Raw genomic sequence first — 13,049 nt, forward strand, 5'->3', positions numbered from 1 at the left:
TTGTCCTTGAAAGGGCAGCTGCTGTGAGAGCCCTCTTCAGCCCCACCCACCTCACAGGGTGTCTGTTGTGGGGGAGGAAGGTAAAGGAGATTGTGAGCCGCTCTGAGACTCTTTGGATTGGGGGGCGGGATATAAATTCAATATCTTCTTCTTCTTCAAAAAGCCTTGGTGGCTCTGGATGAGTCTTTTTTTGTTTTTGCTGTGTTGTTGAATTATTTTTTCATTATTTTTTATTCCCAATTCATCTGTTCTTTTTTACATTATTTGTATGCAACAGCTGCAAATATATTGCCTTGAAGGGCACCTGCTGTTTCATTTAAGACTGGATGTTTTAATTGTGCTAGCGGCCTGTGGCTCCCAGTTTTGGAGAGGAGAAGGGCATGCTTATACATATTGTCTTTAATTTTTTTTTAAAAAGTAAAATGGTGTCCTTACAATGCAAAGAGCTTAGCGAGAGGAAACTGAAAATGCTGCAAATGCAAAGCCTTGTGGGTTTGATTCACATGAGGGAAAGGTAACGTTGAGATCACAATTTTTAGTCAAGATGGTGGGGCTCCAGGTTTCACTAGCACCCATAAGGGAAACAGAACTCTGTACAAAAAAGGTTGCATCATGTGTTTCCTTAAAAAAAATGTAAAAGCACTCAGTGCAAAAATGTGGCTCTTTCCTACAGGGCTCTTCTGGCTTGGCACAGCTAGCCTGTTCGATGCCGTTCTTCAACTTGGTATCTGCTCCTTCCCAGAGTCCGTGGTATCTCTACTGCCCACCTTGCAGGTGGCATGGATACCTTCCAGACGGACGCCAACTTCTTGGTCTGGTTGTTGACATTTACCGTCCCATCTCTGGTGGTTCTACTTGTGCTTTGTATTGGCTGCCGGGACCCTGAATCAGACAGTTAAGTCCTTCCTCTGACCTCCTTCCTCATGGAGAGCCTGTTTGGTTCATGGCTTCCACCCCTCTCAACAAACGTTTGCAGACTTCTAATATTGTTGGTTTCTCTCTCCCAACAGTGCCACCTATTGATGATTACCAATATAAGTGAGTCCATGACTGTCTGTCTTGTGGGGGAGGGGGCTAAGGGGGGGTGGGAATTTGGAATTTGGCAGGCTTGGAAAATGATGGTCTGAGATGATGAGAACAGAACTAGGGAACCTTTTAGTGGCAGAGGCATCTTCTCACTCTCAGGCAAGCTGCTCCTCCCTCAAAGTTCCTGTTCCATACAACTAATAATGGCATAAGAGCTGCATACAAAGTGGGATTATTAACTCTGGATTGGGAAATTTCTAGAGAATTGGGGACGGAGTTTGGGGAGGTCAGAGTTGGGGAGGAGAGGGAGCTCCGCAGGGACATGCTACAGAAGCCATCCTTTAAAGATACCTTTCCCCCCCACGGGAAATTATCTGTGCAGTTTGGAGATCAGTTGTAATTTGTGGAGAATGCCAGCCTCTAGCAGAGGGCCCTGCTGGATCATCAGGTCAAAAGTCCAGTGAGCTAGGCCAACATCCTATTTCCCAGATCTCAGCCATTCCCATGTAGCTACCCTTTCCCTACCCTTTGCGTTTTCTGTCCCCCACACTGCCTGAAGACACTCTTGAAAAATAACTACCCCCAAAGGAAGTAGGATCAAGGAAAACAGACTATATCAGCTTTTGGTGGGGGCATTGACTGTGGTCTGGAGGAGTGGGTTTTGAACTGCTCTTGTGAGCGCTCCATTGTTTGTTGAGTTACTGAGAACCTGCTGGCTCTGATTCAGTTTGTGGTTTGGGAGATTGCCCCCCCCCAAGAACCAGGATGTACATTATTCTGTTCCCAAGTGAACAACAGCTGTGTGAAGCTGCCCTGAGTTATAGTTCCAGAGCTTGGTTCATCCAGCTGTGTTGTGCCAGGTTTAGACAGGTGGCTCCCTGATAGCCAGAGCTAAACACAATCTGGATGGCAATAACAATTAAAATGTCTGTGAAGGATATTTCAAAGTACTTAATCATGGGCTCCCTTCTTCCTTCCCTAGTCATTAAAGTGTGCAATCAAATTAAGAATGCCAGTCTCCATGAGAGGCCTGGAATCCACCCAGTCTTTCAGATGCTCTACATAGATTATTTCTTCTGGAGCAAATGGTAACATTGGAGGAGGGTGGACTCTATGGAATCATGTGTCTCCTCAACTCCCTTTCCAGCTCGCTCTCCAAAATCTCCAGGAATTTCCCAAACCACAGTTGGCAACCCAGAGTCATAGCTAAGTGAGGCATTTACCTCAGACAGCAGATTGTGAGCAGGGTAACAAGGTCACTACTATCCTGTGACTTTGCTTCCACTTACTTCCATGCCTTTCCCTTGGCTGCTCTTGCCCTGGGGACAGAACAACTGCTACTCCTTGCATCCCAGACCTCTTAAAAACCAATGTGACCAAGCCGCAAATAAAATTGGTGACCTGAATTGTGTGAGAAAGGAACCTTGTAAGGTTTTAGAAAGTCCTATTGGGCATGTGTGGCTTGTTGCAATGTTTTTTGAAGAGGCTTATTGTAGGAGTGGAGGCCAAGGACATCATGTGTTCCCAAGACTACTTTATCTTATCTGCTGCTTGTTTGGAGAAAGAAAATGAGACTCTGAGCTGGCATTTAAAGAAAGTTCTACTTTTCCCTCCTCCACTCTCTGTAATATCTAGTTTGGTCTTCAGTGTAAACCACAGGATTCAATTTTTTGTCTTGTTGATGGGGAGCCAGTTCACAACCATTTGTTAATACTCCATGACTAATGTTGATGCTGTTCATATGTTTAAAAATGAGGCTCAAAATCATGCATATTCTCTTCAGTAGGCTGATCTGCTTCTTAAAGGCTTCATGTGGCTGATAACAGGAGAATGGGGCAGCAAATCCCTGGGGTGGAAGAATAGATTCCTCTACCTCAGAATATTGCTTTTATTAATATTGTATTGTTATTAATAGTCCACCTTTCTCACTGAGACCCAAGGCAGATTATGAGTATAATTAAACTGTTAAATAATTTTTAAGTTGAGCAATATGCTGGTGGACTTCAACAGTGAAGATTCCTTCCCATTAAAGAAAACAAATAACTCAACAGGGAGAAAAGCTCTGCCCTCTAAAGTCTCTGCTGCCCCATTCCCTGGGATGTGTGAACTTGTTTTACTCATCCAAATTGCTGTATATTACTGAGGAGTTCTTTGAATACAGAGCACCAGTCTGGAAAGGTTTGTAAGGCTACCTCAGCTTAGTTTTAATATGAGGGAAGGAAGTGGCTGGTGCTGATAAAAGGTAGCATTACAGAGGATAAATTTCAAAAATGGCAGTTCTGGCATATACCAGTGCTAGATGGTGTCAGGCTGCAACAGAAAGTTGAGGGATGGAGGGGATTACTCTGTTCTACCCAAAGCTATGGAAAGGCAGAGATTCTGAAGGGCTTGAAAACTGAGGGGTGTGTGTGTGTGCTATGGACTGTCAGGTAAAAGTCAGAAATGAGCTCATTGTTGTCCCCACAGGCCCCACTCTTCTGGCCAACACGAGACTTTCAGGGTGCTGCGGCGTAATCCCTGTAAGTAAAATGTCTGTTGTGTCCTGTTTCAAGTGGACGCTCTGAACTGGTTGTTCCCCGTGTCAGTGCTTCCCTCAGCTGTTCCTTTGTGAACTCACCACTGAAGACTGTGGGATATCACTATGTAGTGGCCACCTGTTGGAGCTCTGCGTCCATAACTTCTCTAACACAGCACCTCTCTTCAATTTACAAAGCCATTTCATGAGCTGGAAACTCAGTTTCCTTTTTCCTCCTGTTTTCCCATCGATGCCTCCCAGACTTCAGATAGCCACCTCACCTCCATTAAAATTAGAAAAAACATTTCCTAGAAAGGTTTGTTTTGTAGTATGTGTAAGAGCAGGAAGTTCCCAGTTTCAGAGGAGCTCTGGTGTTCTTTATAATTTTTGTTCTAGATATGCCTCCTGGCTTGGAAACTTTAAAAGTAAAAGAATTTAAAAAGCTTAATTCTTTACCCAATACCTAATTTTGTGTTTTATTGATGGCCATACACGGCTAAATCTTTGCCCATCTAACAGCATCCCTTAATAGAAACAAAATATTGAGCTTCAAGAATCCACCCCCCCAAACAAGTTTCTAGCTTTTCATGATAGAGAAAGCTGTTCAGAAAAGGGCCCTCAAAAGGGACATAGGAAACTCTCTTATACAGGATCACACCACTTATTCACATAGCCCCTACTGCCTAGTCTCTAAGGTCTGTAGTAGAAAAAAGACCAATTCTTGCTGCTCCAGTTCATTATTTGGTAGGATATGTCAAAGACTGAACCCAGGAATCTCTAGCATATAAATATGAGCCATAGCTGCAACTCCCATGTGAAGACCTTTAAATGTGCCTCTAGCCTGTGTCTCGTGATGCTTTTTTCTCTTGGGTCTGGGAAGTGGTATGGAGGGAAACTGGGATTCAGCCCAGCCCCACTAATGATGGAATCTGTTCTTGCTTCCCTTGGCCTTACAGCTCCACCTTGTGCCCCTGTCCAACGGCAGCCAGATTTGCAGAGGTGAGTAATCCTTGAAATTTGTAAGTTGTTTGCTGTGTCTTTTGGCCCTCTTCCAAATATCTTTGCGGAAGGGTGCAAGCTTGGTGAGTGAGCAGATATTTTTGCAACTTTGTTCTCTAGTTAGAGGTATATGGCCTTTGAACATAGGGGTTCCATTTGGTAGCCAGATAGAGGTTTTCTGGGAATATGCCAAAATCCTGGTTTTTATACATTTTTTCCCCTGGCTTTTCATTGATTTTCTAGCTTTTCTTATAGTCCAGAGCTACTGCCATACAAAGCTCCTGCCACCCACTACCCACCTGGGCCTCCCTAAGCTTCAGCCAGGCATACGAGTCAGCTCCTGCCTACTTCAGCCTCTCTGGGGCAGACAGGCATTATTGGCACACAGTGGCCAGCTGCTACCCAAACCCTGGGGGTAGACAGCAGCCAAGCCAGCCAGATGGCTGCACAGCAGCCAGCTGTTTCTTTCCCATTCTTTGTGGGGGGCATTGGGGACTCACTCAGTGTGAGTGAGACAACAGCCCCAGATACCCCATAGTGACCATCCCTGTGTGTAGCCATTTAAGTAACATGGTTTTTACAATGGAGCCATTTGAAATGTGTAGATGGAAGCCTTCAAGTTGTTTTACTTTTATTTATTCTTGGATGCATCAGCCCATCGCCTAGTCCAGGGGGCTGACACTCCTGTGAAACTGTTCAATGGCTTGAGGGCTGGAGAGAAATATTCCTGTGAGTTGGACGGGGCTCCTTTAATTTAGTTAAGAATGCTTGGCCTCTTCATGTCATCTGAGTGGAGTGCGGAATAAGGAGGATGTAGGTGTGGAGGGAAGTATGGGATGCTTTTGTGCTTCTTTGTGCACACTGTGTTGGAGAGGGACATAATCTCATCTCGTTAGGCAATTCTTCCTTTGCTGTCTGCAGATGCCCTCCGCAGAATCCTCCCAGGCCAGCAGTTCCATTTGGTCATGAGGATAACAGTGAGTTGCAATGGAAATGGATGTGAAGATTTGGGGGTGGGGAGTCTGTTTTCCTACATAAGATATTGATGGGCAAGTGGATCCCACAGAATTGTACAACCAGCTACTGTTTAGAGCAGGGATGTCAAACTCATTTGTTATGAGGGCTGGATCTGACATAAATGAGACCTTGCTGGGCCATGTGCGTCATCAAATGTAATGCCAGGTAGCAAAGATATAAACTTTATAAAGGACACAGACAAACACATTTAAAGATTTTGTATCTCTCCTGTGTGATCAAGGGAACTGGGCGAAGGAAGCTCTGGCTCTTTCCCTCCCTCCCCAGGGGATGAGGAGTGGGTGGAGCCTCAATCCATAGAAGAAAAAGAGGCTTGGCTCAGTAGCTCTGCTGTTCAATTGAAAGAGCCTGGCAAAGCAAGCTCTCCCTCCCCCTCCTTTCCTCCTCAAGGGAGGAGCCTCAGCCAATGGAGAAAATAGAGGCTTTGCTCTGTAGCTCCTGTGCAATTGAGCAAGCCTGGCAAAGCAAGTTATAACACAGAAGGAAACGAGAGGGGGAGAAGGAAGTCAAGTTGCTCACAGGCCTGATAGGAACCCTCTGAGGGCTGATCTGGCCTTGGGCCACATATTTGACACCCCTGGTTTAGAGTGTTTTTCAGAATAAATAAGCTCCAGATAGGAAACAGGAGAGAAGGAAGATAAGACATACAGGGGTTGGCAAGCTGGGGTTGTTTGGAAGGCTCAGCCAGTAACTCCCCTTTCTTTTGCTTCGTTCTTAGGAAGCATTCCCAGTTACGAGAATGAAGGTGAGTAATAGCAGAAACTGTAGCTCCTGCCCCAGTGACCATCCCTTATTCTAGAGCATGCAGCTTGGCTCACTCGCATGATTTGTCTTTTTTGGTATTGGTTGTGATGTGCTGTAGGCTGTGCAGGGCAGTTTGGTTTGTGGCACTTTCCTCTTGTTTGGCTCTAACATGGCCTTTTGTGGTTCCCTCTGAGTTCTCATGAGCCCATTAAGCCAGTATCTGATAACACTCTTGATTTTTCCTGCCTTCAGAGCAACCTTGTGCGACTGATGATGATGAAAACTATGTCCCAGGATACATGTAAGAATGGGGGGTGGGGTGGGGGTGGGGATGTTAAGTATAATGGAGCATAGCTGACGGTAAACAACAGCAGATAAGAACACTAGCTGTGCTGGATCAGACAAATGATACATCTAGGCCTGTTTCCTGTAATGACCAACCGGATGCTTCTAGAAGGTCTGCAAGTTGCAAATGTGAGGAATCCTGCTGGTGTTGCCTTCCCCAGCTGCTGGCATTCAGAGGAATTCTGCCTCTGAACTTTCAGGTCCCATTTAGCCATCATGGCTACTTAGATTTCTTAACACTGCCTTGTAGAGGTGCCAACTCCAGGTTGAGGGATTCCTGGAGATTTGGGATGGAATTTGGGGAGGGACCTCAGTGGGGTGATTACCCTCAAAAGTAGCCATTTCTTCTGAGTGACCAGATGTTGAGATTCTGGGAAATCTCCAGGCCCCACCTGAAGGCTGGTGATTCTACTTCCTGGGCAAATGGCAGGAGACTTTGGCAGATGGGCCTGGAGAGAATGGAGTTTGGGAAGATTCTGATGTCACTTCTAGGCAACACTTTAGTTTGCCTGAGAGCAGCAAATTCTTTGAGTGTCGCTGTGAGGAGGCCATTTTTTCCTCCTGCTCCTCAGTTCCTTGGGGTTGGGGTGGATAGGTAAACGGGAGACCTATGGCTACTGGCCACTGGTGGACCCTTCTAATTTATCTGGTCGTGTTTCAAAGCAATGAGCCATCACTACTCGCTGTGACAGTGAGTTCTGCCAGTTAATTATGCAGCTTAAGAACTACTTTCTTTTTGTCAGAGGCTTTTTGTCTCATGCTTTGCAATTCTTGAGTTCAGTCTCTGACATGTCCAGTTAGTGAATTTTGGTAAGTAGGGTTGGCCCTGACCCTAAAGAGCTGCTGCCAGCCAAAGTAGACAGTATTGAGTGTGATGGAGTCAGTGGTCTGACTTCTGTTTAGGGGCAACTGCTCAGACTCTTCATTCAGTGCTACTTTAAGCTGCTTTCTTCTCTCCTGCAGTGAAGTGCTGCCTGATGCTCCAGTTGAGGACCAGGGAAATAGGGATGGTGCATCCACAGGTAAGTTACTAGACATCCACCTGACCTTTTAGAGAATGCTGAATTAAGCTGTCCTTAAAATACAGACCATTTGAATAATAAAATATCTCTGAGCTCTCTTGGTTGCAGTAGTGGCTGGCTGGCAGACCTTAGACATCTGTCTGACTCTTAGAAATCATGCTATATTGCTCTGGGTTCTGGCTGTTTCCCCTTTGAGGAAGAAACAACTCCCCACAGTTATCCATGCTTTAACATCCAGGCTTGATTTGCCACAGTGTGTTGTATTGGGGAAAATCTTCAGGAACTGCTGCTGATCCTGAATGCGACAGGATCTAGTCAGTACTGGTTGAGAGATCTCTTAGCATCCCTCTACACACAGCTGTGAATATTGAGGTGGAAGAAAGGCAAGATGAGAGATTAAATGCATTAAGTAAACAATTTGCGCCATATTGAGCTTCCTAACCCTGCTCTCTGTTTCAGGTTCCATAGGGGATCAGTATGAGAATATATCCGAGTCTCCAGCGTCCTCACGGCATTCGCTCGGTGAGTGAGGAAAGAGAAGGGGGGGGAGGAAGGGAGGGCACAACAAATCAAGGTTGCATCAGAAATGACTTGGGAAGGGAGAGAGAAGTTTTCAAGAGAATCCTGCAATGTGGAATTAGCTGATTAAAATTGGAACCTAGGTTTTCATTTTTTGGATGCAGTTGGATGTAAGAGTGTTTCAGAAAATAAGTCTCTGTCACTCACAGATTCTTTCTGATGTGTTAAAAGTGTAAACTTTAAAATATTGGGATGTAACCCCAAAGAAAAGGACATTTCTCCACAACTGCCTTAATGTTTGTTAATGAGTTTTAGATGTTGTTTTCCTGAAGTCTCTTTTAGAGTTCAGAAACTAAATTTCAAAGTTGACGGTTTTAGAATTCTTGAAAGACTTGATGTGACTTCTAAAAATGTGACTGATTTAAAAAACAAAATGTTACATGCTTTTCTCATATTTCTAGCCTGTTGCCCTCTGAAGATCTCTAGAAGTCATTTATCCAGACATGCCCGCAGCCTGAGCATCAAGGCTGAGTGGGATCTCCTTGGAGGCAAACTAGGGGCGGTCTTAGGGGCAAACTAGGTGTGACTTGAAAATTGATCCCATCCTCCTTGTGTTTAAAGTGATGCTGTGTGCATGTTTAGTAAAAAAAAAGATGCAAGTGTGTGCCCAAGTGAGAGAAGCTAAACCATGCCCTGTCCCCAGAGACAATGAGTTGAGGCCAGACAGGACATTTGACCAGCTCCAAAAGTACCTTGAATATAGCTCCCTGTTAATTGTTTAGCATCTGAAAGGCTTCCCGCTAACATTGCCAGCCTCCAGGTGGGGCCTGGAGATCTCCTGCTTTTAAGTGAACTCCAGCTGGCAGAGATCAGCTCCCCTGGAGGAAATGGCTGCCTTGAAGGGGGGACTCTATGGAATTGTACTATGCCGAGGCCCCTCCCCAAACCCCACCTTCTCCCAGATCCGCCCCCCCAAGTCTCCCAAGTATTTTCCAACCCAGACCTGGCAACCATATTTCCCACCTTGGTTTTATGCAAATCCCTATTGGATCAAAATGTGACATATACATAATGCTAACTTTTATTATACTGAGGGTCTGTTCAAGTTACTGGGGCAGACCTTCCACTTTTTAAAAGGCACTCCCTATGAATTTTGAGTTCCCCATCTGCTAACTGGGTAGCCTTTAGGTAGTGTGTCACTCTTCTGATGTGGTAAATGAACTTTTATTATAATACCATTGTCTCACCTTATTACTATTTGATATTTGGTAGGGTTATACCCCAAATAAGGAACTGTGTTTGAGAAGGGTCTTTGCCTCTATAAATTCTCACTCAGAAGTGGGTGCCTAGGCACCCTGAAAGTTGAAACAGAAATCAAATTTATTAGAATAAACCAGCAGGGGATGGAAAAGTATATTTACAAGTGAGCTTTGGTTAGGATTGGTAAAGAGACGTTTAAAGATACATCTAAAAACTGCTTTTTACAACACTAGAGATACTTAGAGAGTTTTTTTTTCTCCCTTTGGTTTACTTTGGCTTGCTGCTGTTATAGATATTCCATTGCTTATACCATGATACAGGTATTACTAGAGTGTCTTATACCTCCTTTTGCTCTTTATTGGTCACACAGATTTGAGATCTTATTATGATTTAACCCTGTGTTTATAGACCTATCTGCCCCTACTTTTTCTGGCCAGATTGTTGTTCTCTTCTCCTTAAGAGCAATAACTTCCTTTGACTTGCTTGCAGGACTCCTATGCCTCCTCAAACCTTTCCTGTCTTCCTGAAAGACAGTCTGTGTAAACTGGTTAATAAGCCTTCATACTGAGAATGGGCTCTGTGAACTGTCAATCATTTTTCAGCTAGTTCACCCTTTCTCAAACAGCATTGCTTAAAAGCCTGCAATCGTTTGCTGTCCATCACAGAAGCCTCTATTTTGTATTGCTTCCTTGTCTTGAGTTTTTAACTACACAGGCCTTTGTTTAGGCTTGGCAGTGCCTTTCCTAAACTGTGGAAGGCATTCTATCTGGGCTTAAATTAGTATGGTTTTAAATAGTTTCCAAGCAACCTGTAGGGCAGGGGTGGCCAAACTGCGGCTCGGGAGCCGCATGTGGCTCTCACACATATTGTATGGCTCAGTTTCAAAGCCCCCACCTCCCCATCAGTTGCGTTGAAGAAGGCATGTCTCTCTTTAAATCACTTCTCCAAGCCCGGCCAGCTGGCTGCTTGGAGAAAGCATTTAAAATTGCTTTCTTTCCACCTCTCTCTCACACCTCTCCTTCCTGCCTGCCTTGCAGCTCTCAAACATCTGACACTTATTCTATGTGGCTCTTACGTTAAGCAAGTTTGGCCACCCCTGCTCTAGGGAATCTGACTCTCTTGTGTTTCTCTTTCAGCTTCCTTTTAAGTATTCCGCAAGCAGTGCTCCCTCTAAGCTGAGTGTGAGTTAGCTCACCATTTTTTAGCTCAGGAAAAATGGCTTCAGAGCAATCTAAGTTATGCTGTAGCTCACACTTTTAATGCCAGTAGCTCACCAAGAAGAATTTTTGCTCACAAGACTCCACAGCTTCGAGGGGAAAGCTTCCTCTTTTCAAATCAGTTTTGGACTTTAGGGGTAAACTTTCCATTGACCTGAATGCTGAACTTAACAGCATTGTGGTTACTTAAATGTTTGGCTCTTAAACTTTTGACTATTTTCTAACTATACAATATTGGCTCTGCAGTAATAGTGAGGTAAAGGAATTACTGATTTGCCTTAGTGTGACTCTCTCTTCTTGCCTCTTACTACAGGAGAATATGTCAATGTGCTTGAACCAGATCCCACCATCCTAGACTTTTGTGTTGGTGAGTGAAGGGGAAACCTTCAGTACAAGGGTGGGGCAAGAGTCAACCCCTCTCCATCTTCATCAAGCTCTACCATCTTCATCAAGTACCCCCTCAGGAGTGTGCAATTTTCTTATCTTCCAGAGGGTGGCAATAGTGACCTGGAAAGTGAAGATGACACCCCAGACTATGAGAACATCATCTGCCCTAGAATTTGAGGTACTTGGAGTCTAGAAAATGGGGTTGAAAAGAACTTAATGCACAACAAGGCACAGTATTTAAAGCCAGCAATTGGCCATGGTGTGAGAAATGAGAAGAATTCTAATTGTATATGGAGTCTTAACTCTCTTGTTTTTCCCCACTTAGGCTGAGAAGCTAATTCTGAGGCAGTATTCTTTAGTGACTCTGATTGCCTCCATCTGGGATGGATCACGGATGATCTTGTTACCTGAGGACACCCCACCTACTCCCAATCAGCTGCCCCAAAGGCTGCCATAATTTATTGCCCTTCTTTGCACTTTGGTTGACAAATCCTGAGAATTTCCTGAGAACTTCCTACAATCTTTTGGCGTCTCCCCATCAAAGTTCAGCAACTTGACTGTTGAAGTGGGGTCTGATTTCCTCGCAAAAGCAATCTGAGTCGAGTTTCTCTTAGAAATGAATAAAGAACCTGGAGTTCTGTCATCTTTGTATGTGAATGAAGATTGGGGATGGGGGTTGGGTTCAACAAATGAAGACATTGGATTTATATCCCGCCCTATACTCTGAATCTCAGAGTCTCAGAGCAGCCACAATCTCCTTTACCTTCCTCCCCTCACAACAGACACCCTGTAAGGTAGGTGGGGTTGAGAGAGCTCTTATAGCAGCTGCCCTTTCATGGACAACTCCTATAAGAGCTATGGCTGACCCAAGACCATTCCAGCAGCTGCAAGTGGAGCAGTGGGGAATCAAACCTGGTTCTCCCAGATAAGAGTCTGCACACTTAACCACTACACCAAACCATAGCAACAGTTTGCATGATGGGCAGATAGCTAAATTTCAGTAATCATTAAAGGTTGGATCTTCAGTTTTGGTTTCCACTAAAAGCAGAAATAAGTGTGTAGGTAAACATGTTTATGAAAAACTGTTCATATTTTGATTCAAAAGATTTTCCCTCTCCCCACACACCCCTCCTGGATATGACCACACATTGGAATTTTCAACAGAAAGAGTCACCCTTCTTTACAAAAGGCTTCTGTTTCACTGGTAGATTTCCTTTACAGTACTGTTTCTTTTCCTTTGTCAGTGACAGTCACTTCAAGAGGAGATGTCTGCTGGGCAAATGACATTTGGGTGGGTGGATGGCAATTAATTCACATCTTTCTTTCCTCACATCTTCCATAGCCCTGATCCACATCAGCCTTCTCACCACCTCAGATTTTTATTTAGATATTTGTACCCCGTTTTCTGCCCAGTGGGGACCCAAACCATCTTACAGCATTCCTCTATCCTGTTTTAGCCTCACAACAACCCTGGTTAGGTCTGCAAGGCTGAGACTGGCCCAGAGGCACTCTGTGAGCTTTGGTGGCACGGAGGAGGTTAAAACCGGAGTCTTCTGCATACTAGGCTGCCTCTAACCACTGCGTGTTGTGTCTGCTTTTTACTGGCATGGAAAACACCATAAGATCTTGTCATGACTTCCCTCTTAATGTATGTAATGCATTAAGAATTTAATTCCAAACACTTCATTTAATGTTCCTCACTGAATTGTGCCCAAGCTCTAAGGCCTCTTCATTGGACTATGTGGCCCTGCGGATGAGGCTCTTATGTTATACTAATATATGAATCCAGGTTTTAATAAAGCAAAAGAACACTTTATTTGTATACAAAGTATATTGGTTTCAGGATGTATAACTAATAATTTCAGTGGATAAAACAGTGGGAATTAATAACTACTAAGTGCGGTCAAACTCATTCACTTCACTAACACTCCTCACTCTCAGTTCCTTCTTAAACTCAAGGTTCTGTCAGCTTCTCTCTCA

At 44.3% G+C, this 13,049-nt stretch overlaps 1 protein-coding gene across 1 annotated transcript; it reads left to right on the forward strand.

Moving 5' to 3' along the window:
• The first annotated feature begins 654 nt into the window (after positions 1-654).
• On the forward strand, positions 655-11,710 carry LAT (linker for activation of T cells). Its single transcript, XM_060255935.1, has 12 exons — positions 655-894; positions 1,011-1,038; positions 3,493-3,545; positions 4,498-4,540; positions 5,462-5,517; positions 6,294-6,320; positions 6,572-6,620; positions 7,628-7,686; positions 8,146-8,208; positions 10,996-11,049; positions 11,173-11,247; positions 11,395-11,710. Exons 1-11 carry the CDS (start codon positions 780-782, stop codon positions 11,244-11,246), a joined length of 621 nt encoding a protein of 206 aa, XP_060111918.1. The 5' UTR covers positions 655-779; the 3' UTR covers position 11,247; positions 11,395-11,710.
• The last annotated feature ends 1,339 nt before the right edge of the window (positions 11,711-13,049 follow it).

Source organism: Heteronotia binoei, chromosome 15 (assembly GCF_032191835.1).
Source record: "Heteronotia binoei isolate CCM8104 ecotype False Entrance Well chromosome 15, APGP_CSIRO_Hbin_v1, whole genome shotgun sequence".
Lineage (NCBI taxonomy): Eukaryota > Metazoa > Chordata > Lepidosauria > Squamata > Gekkonidae > Heteronotia > Heteronotia binoei.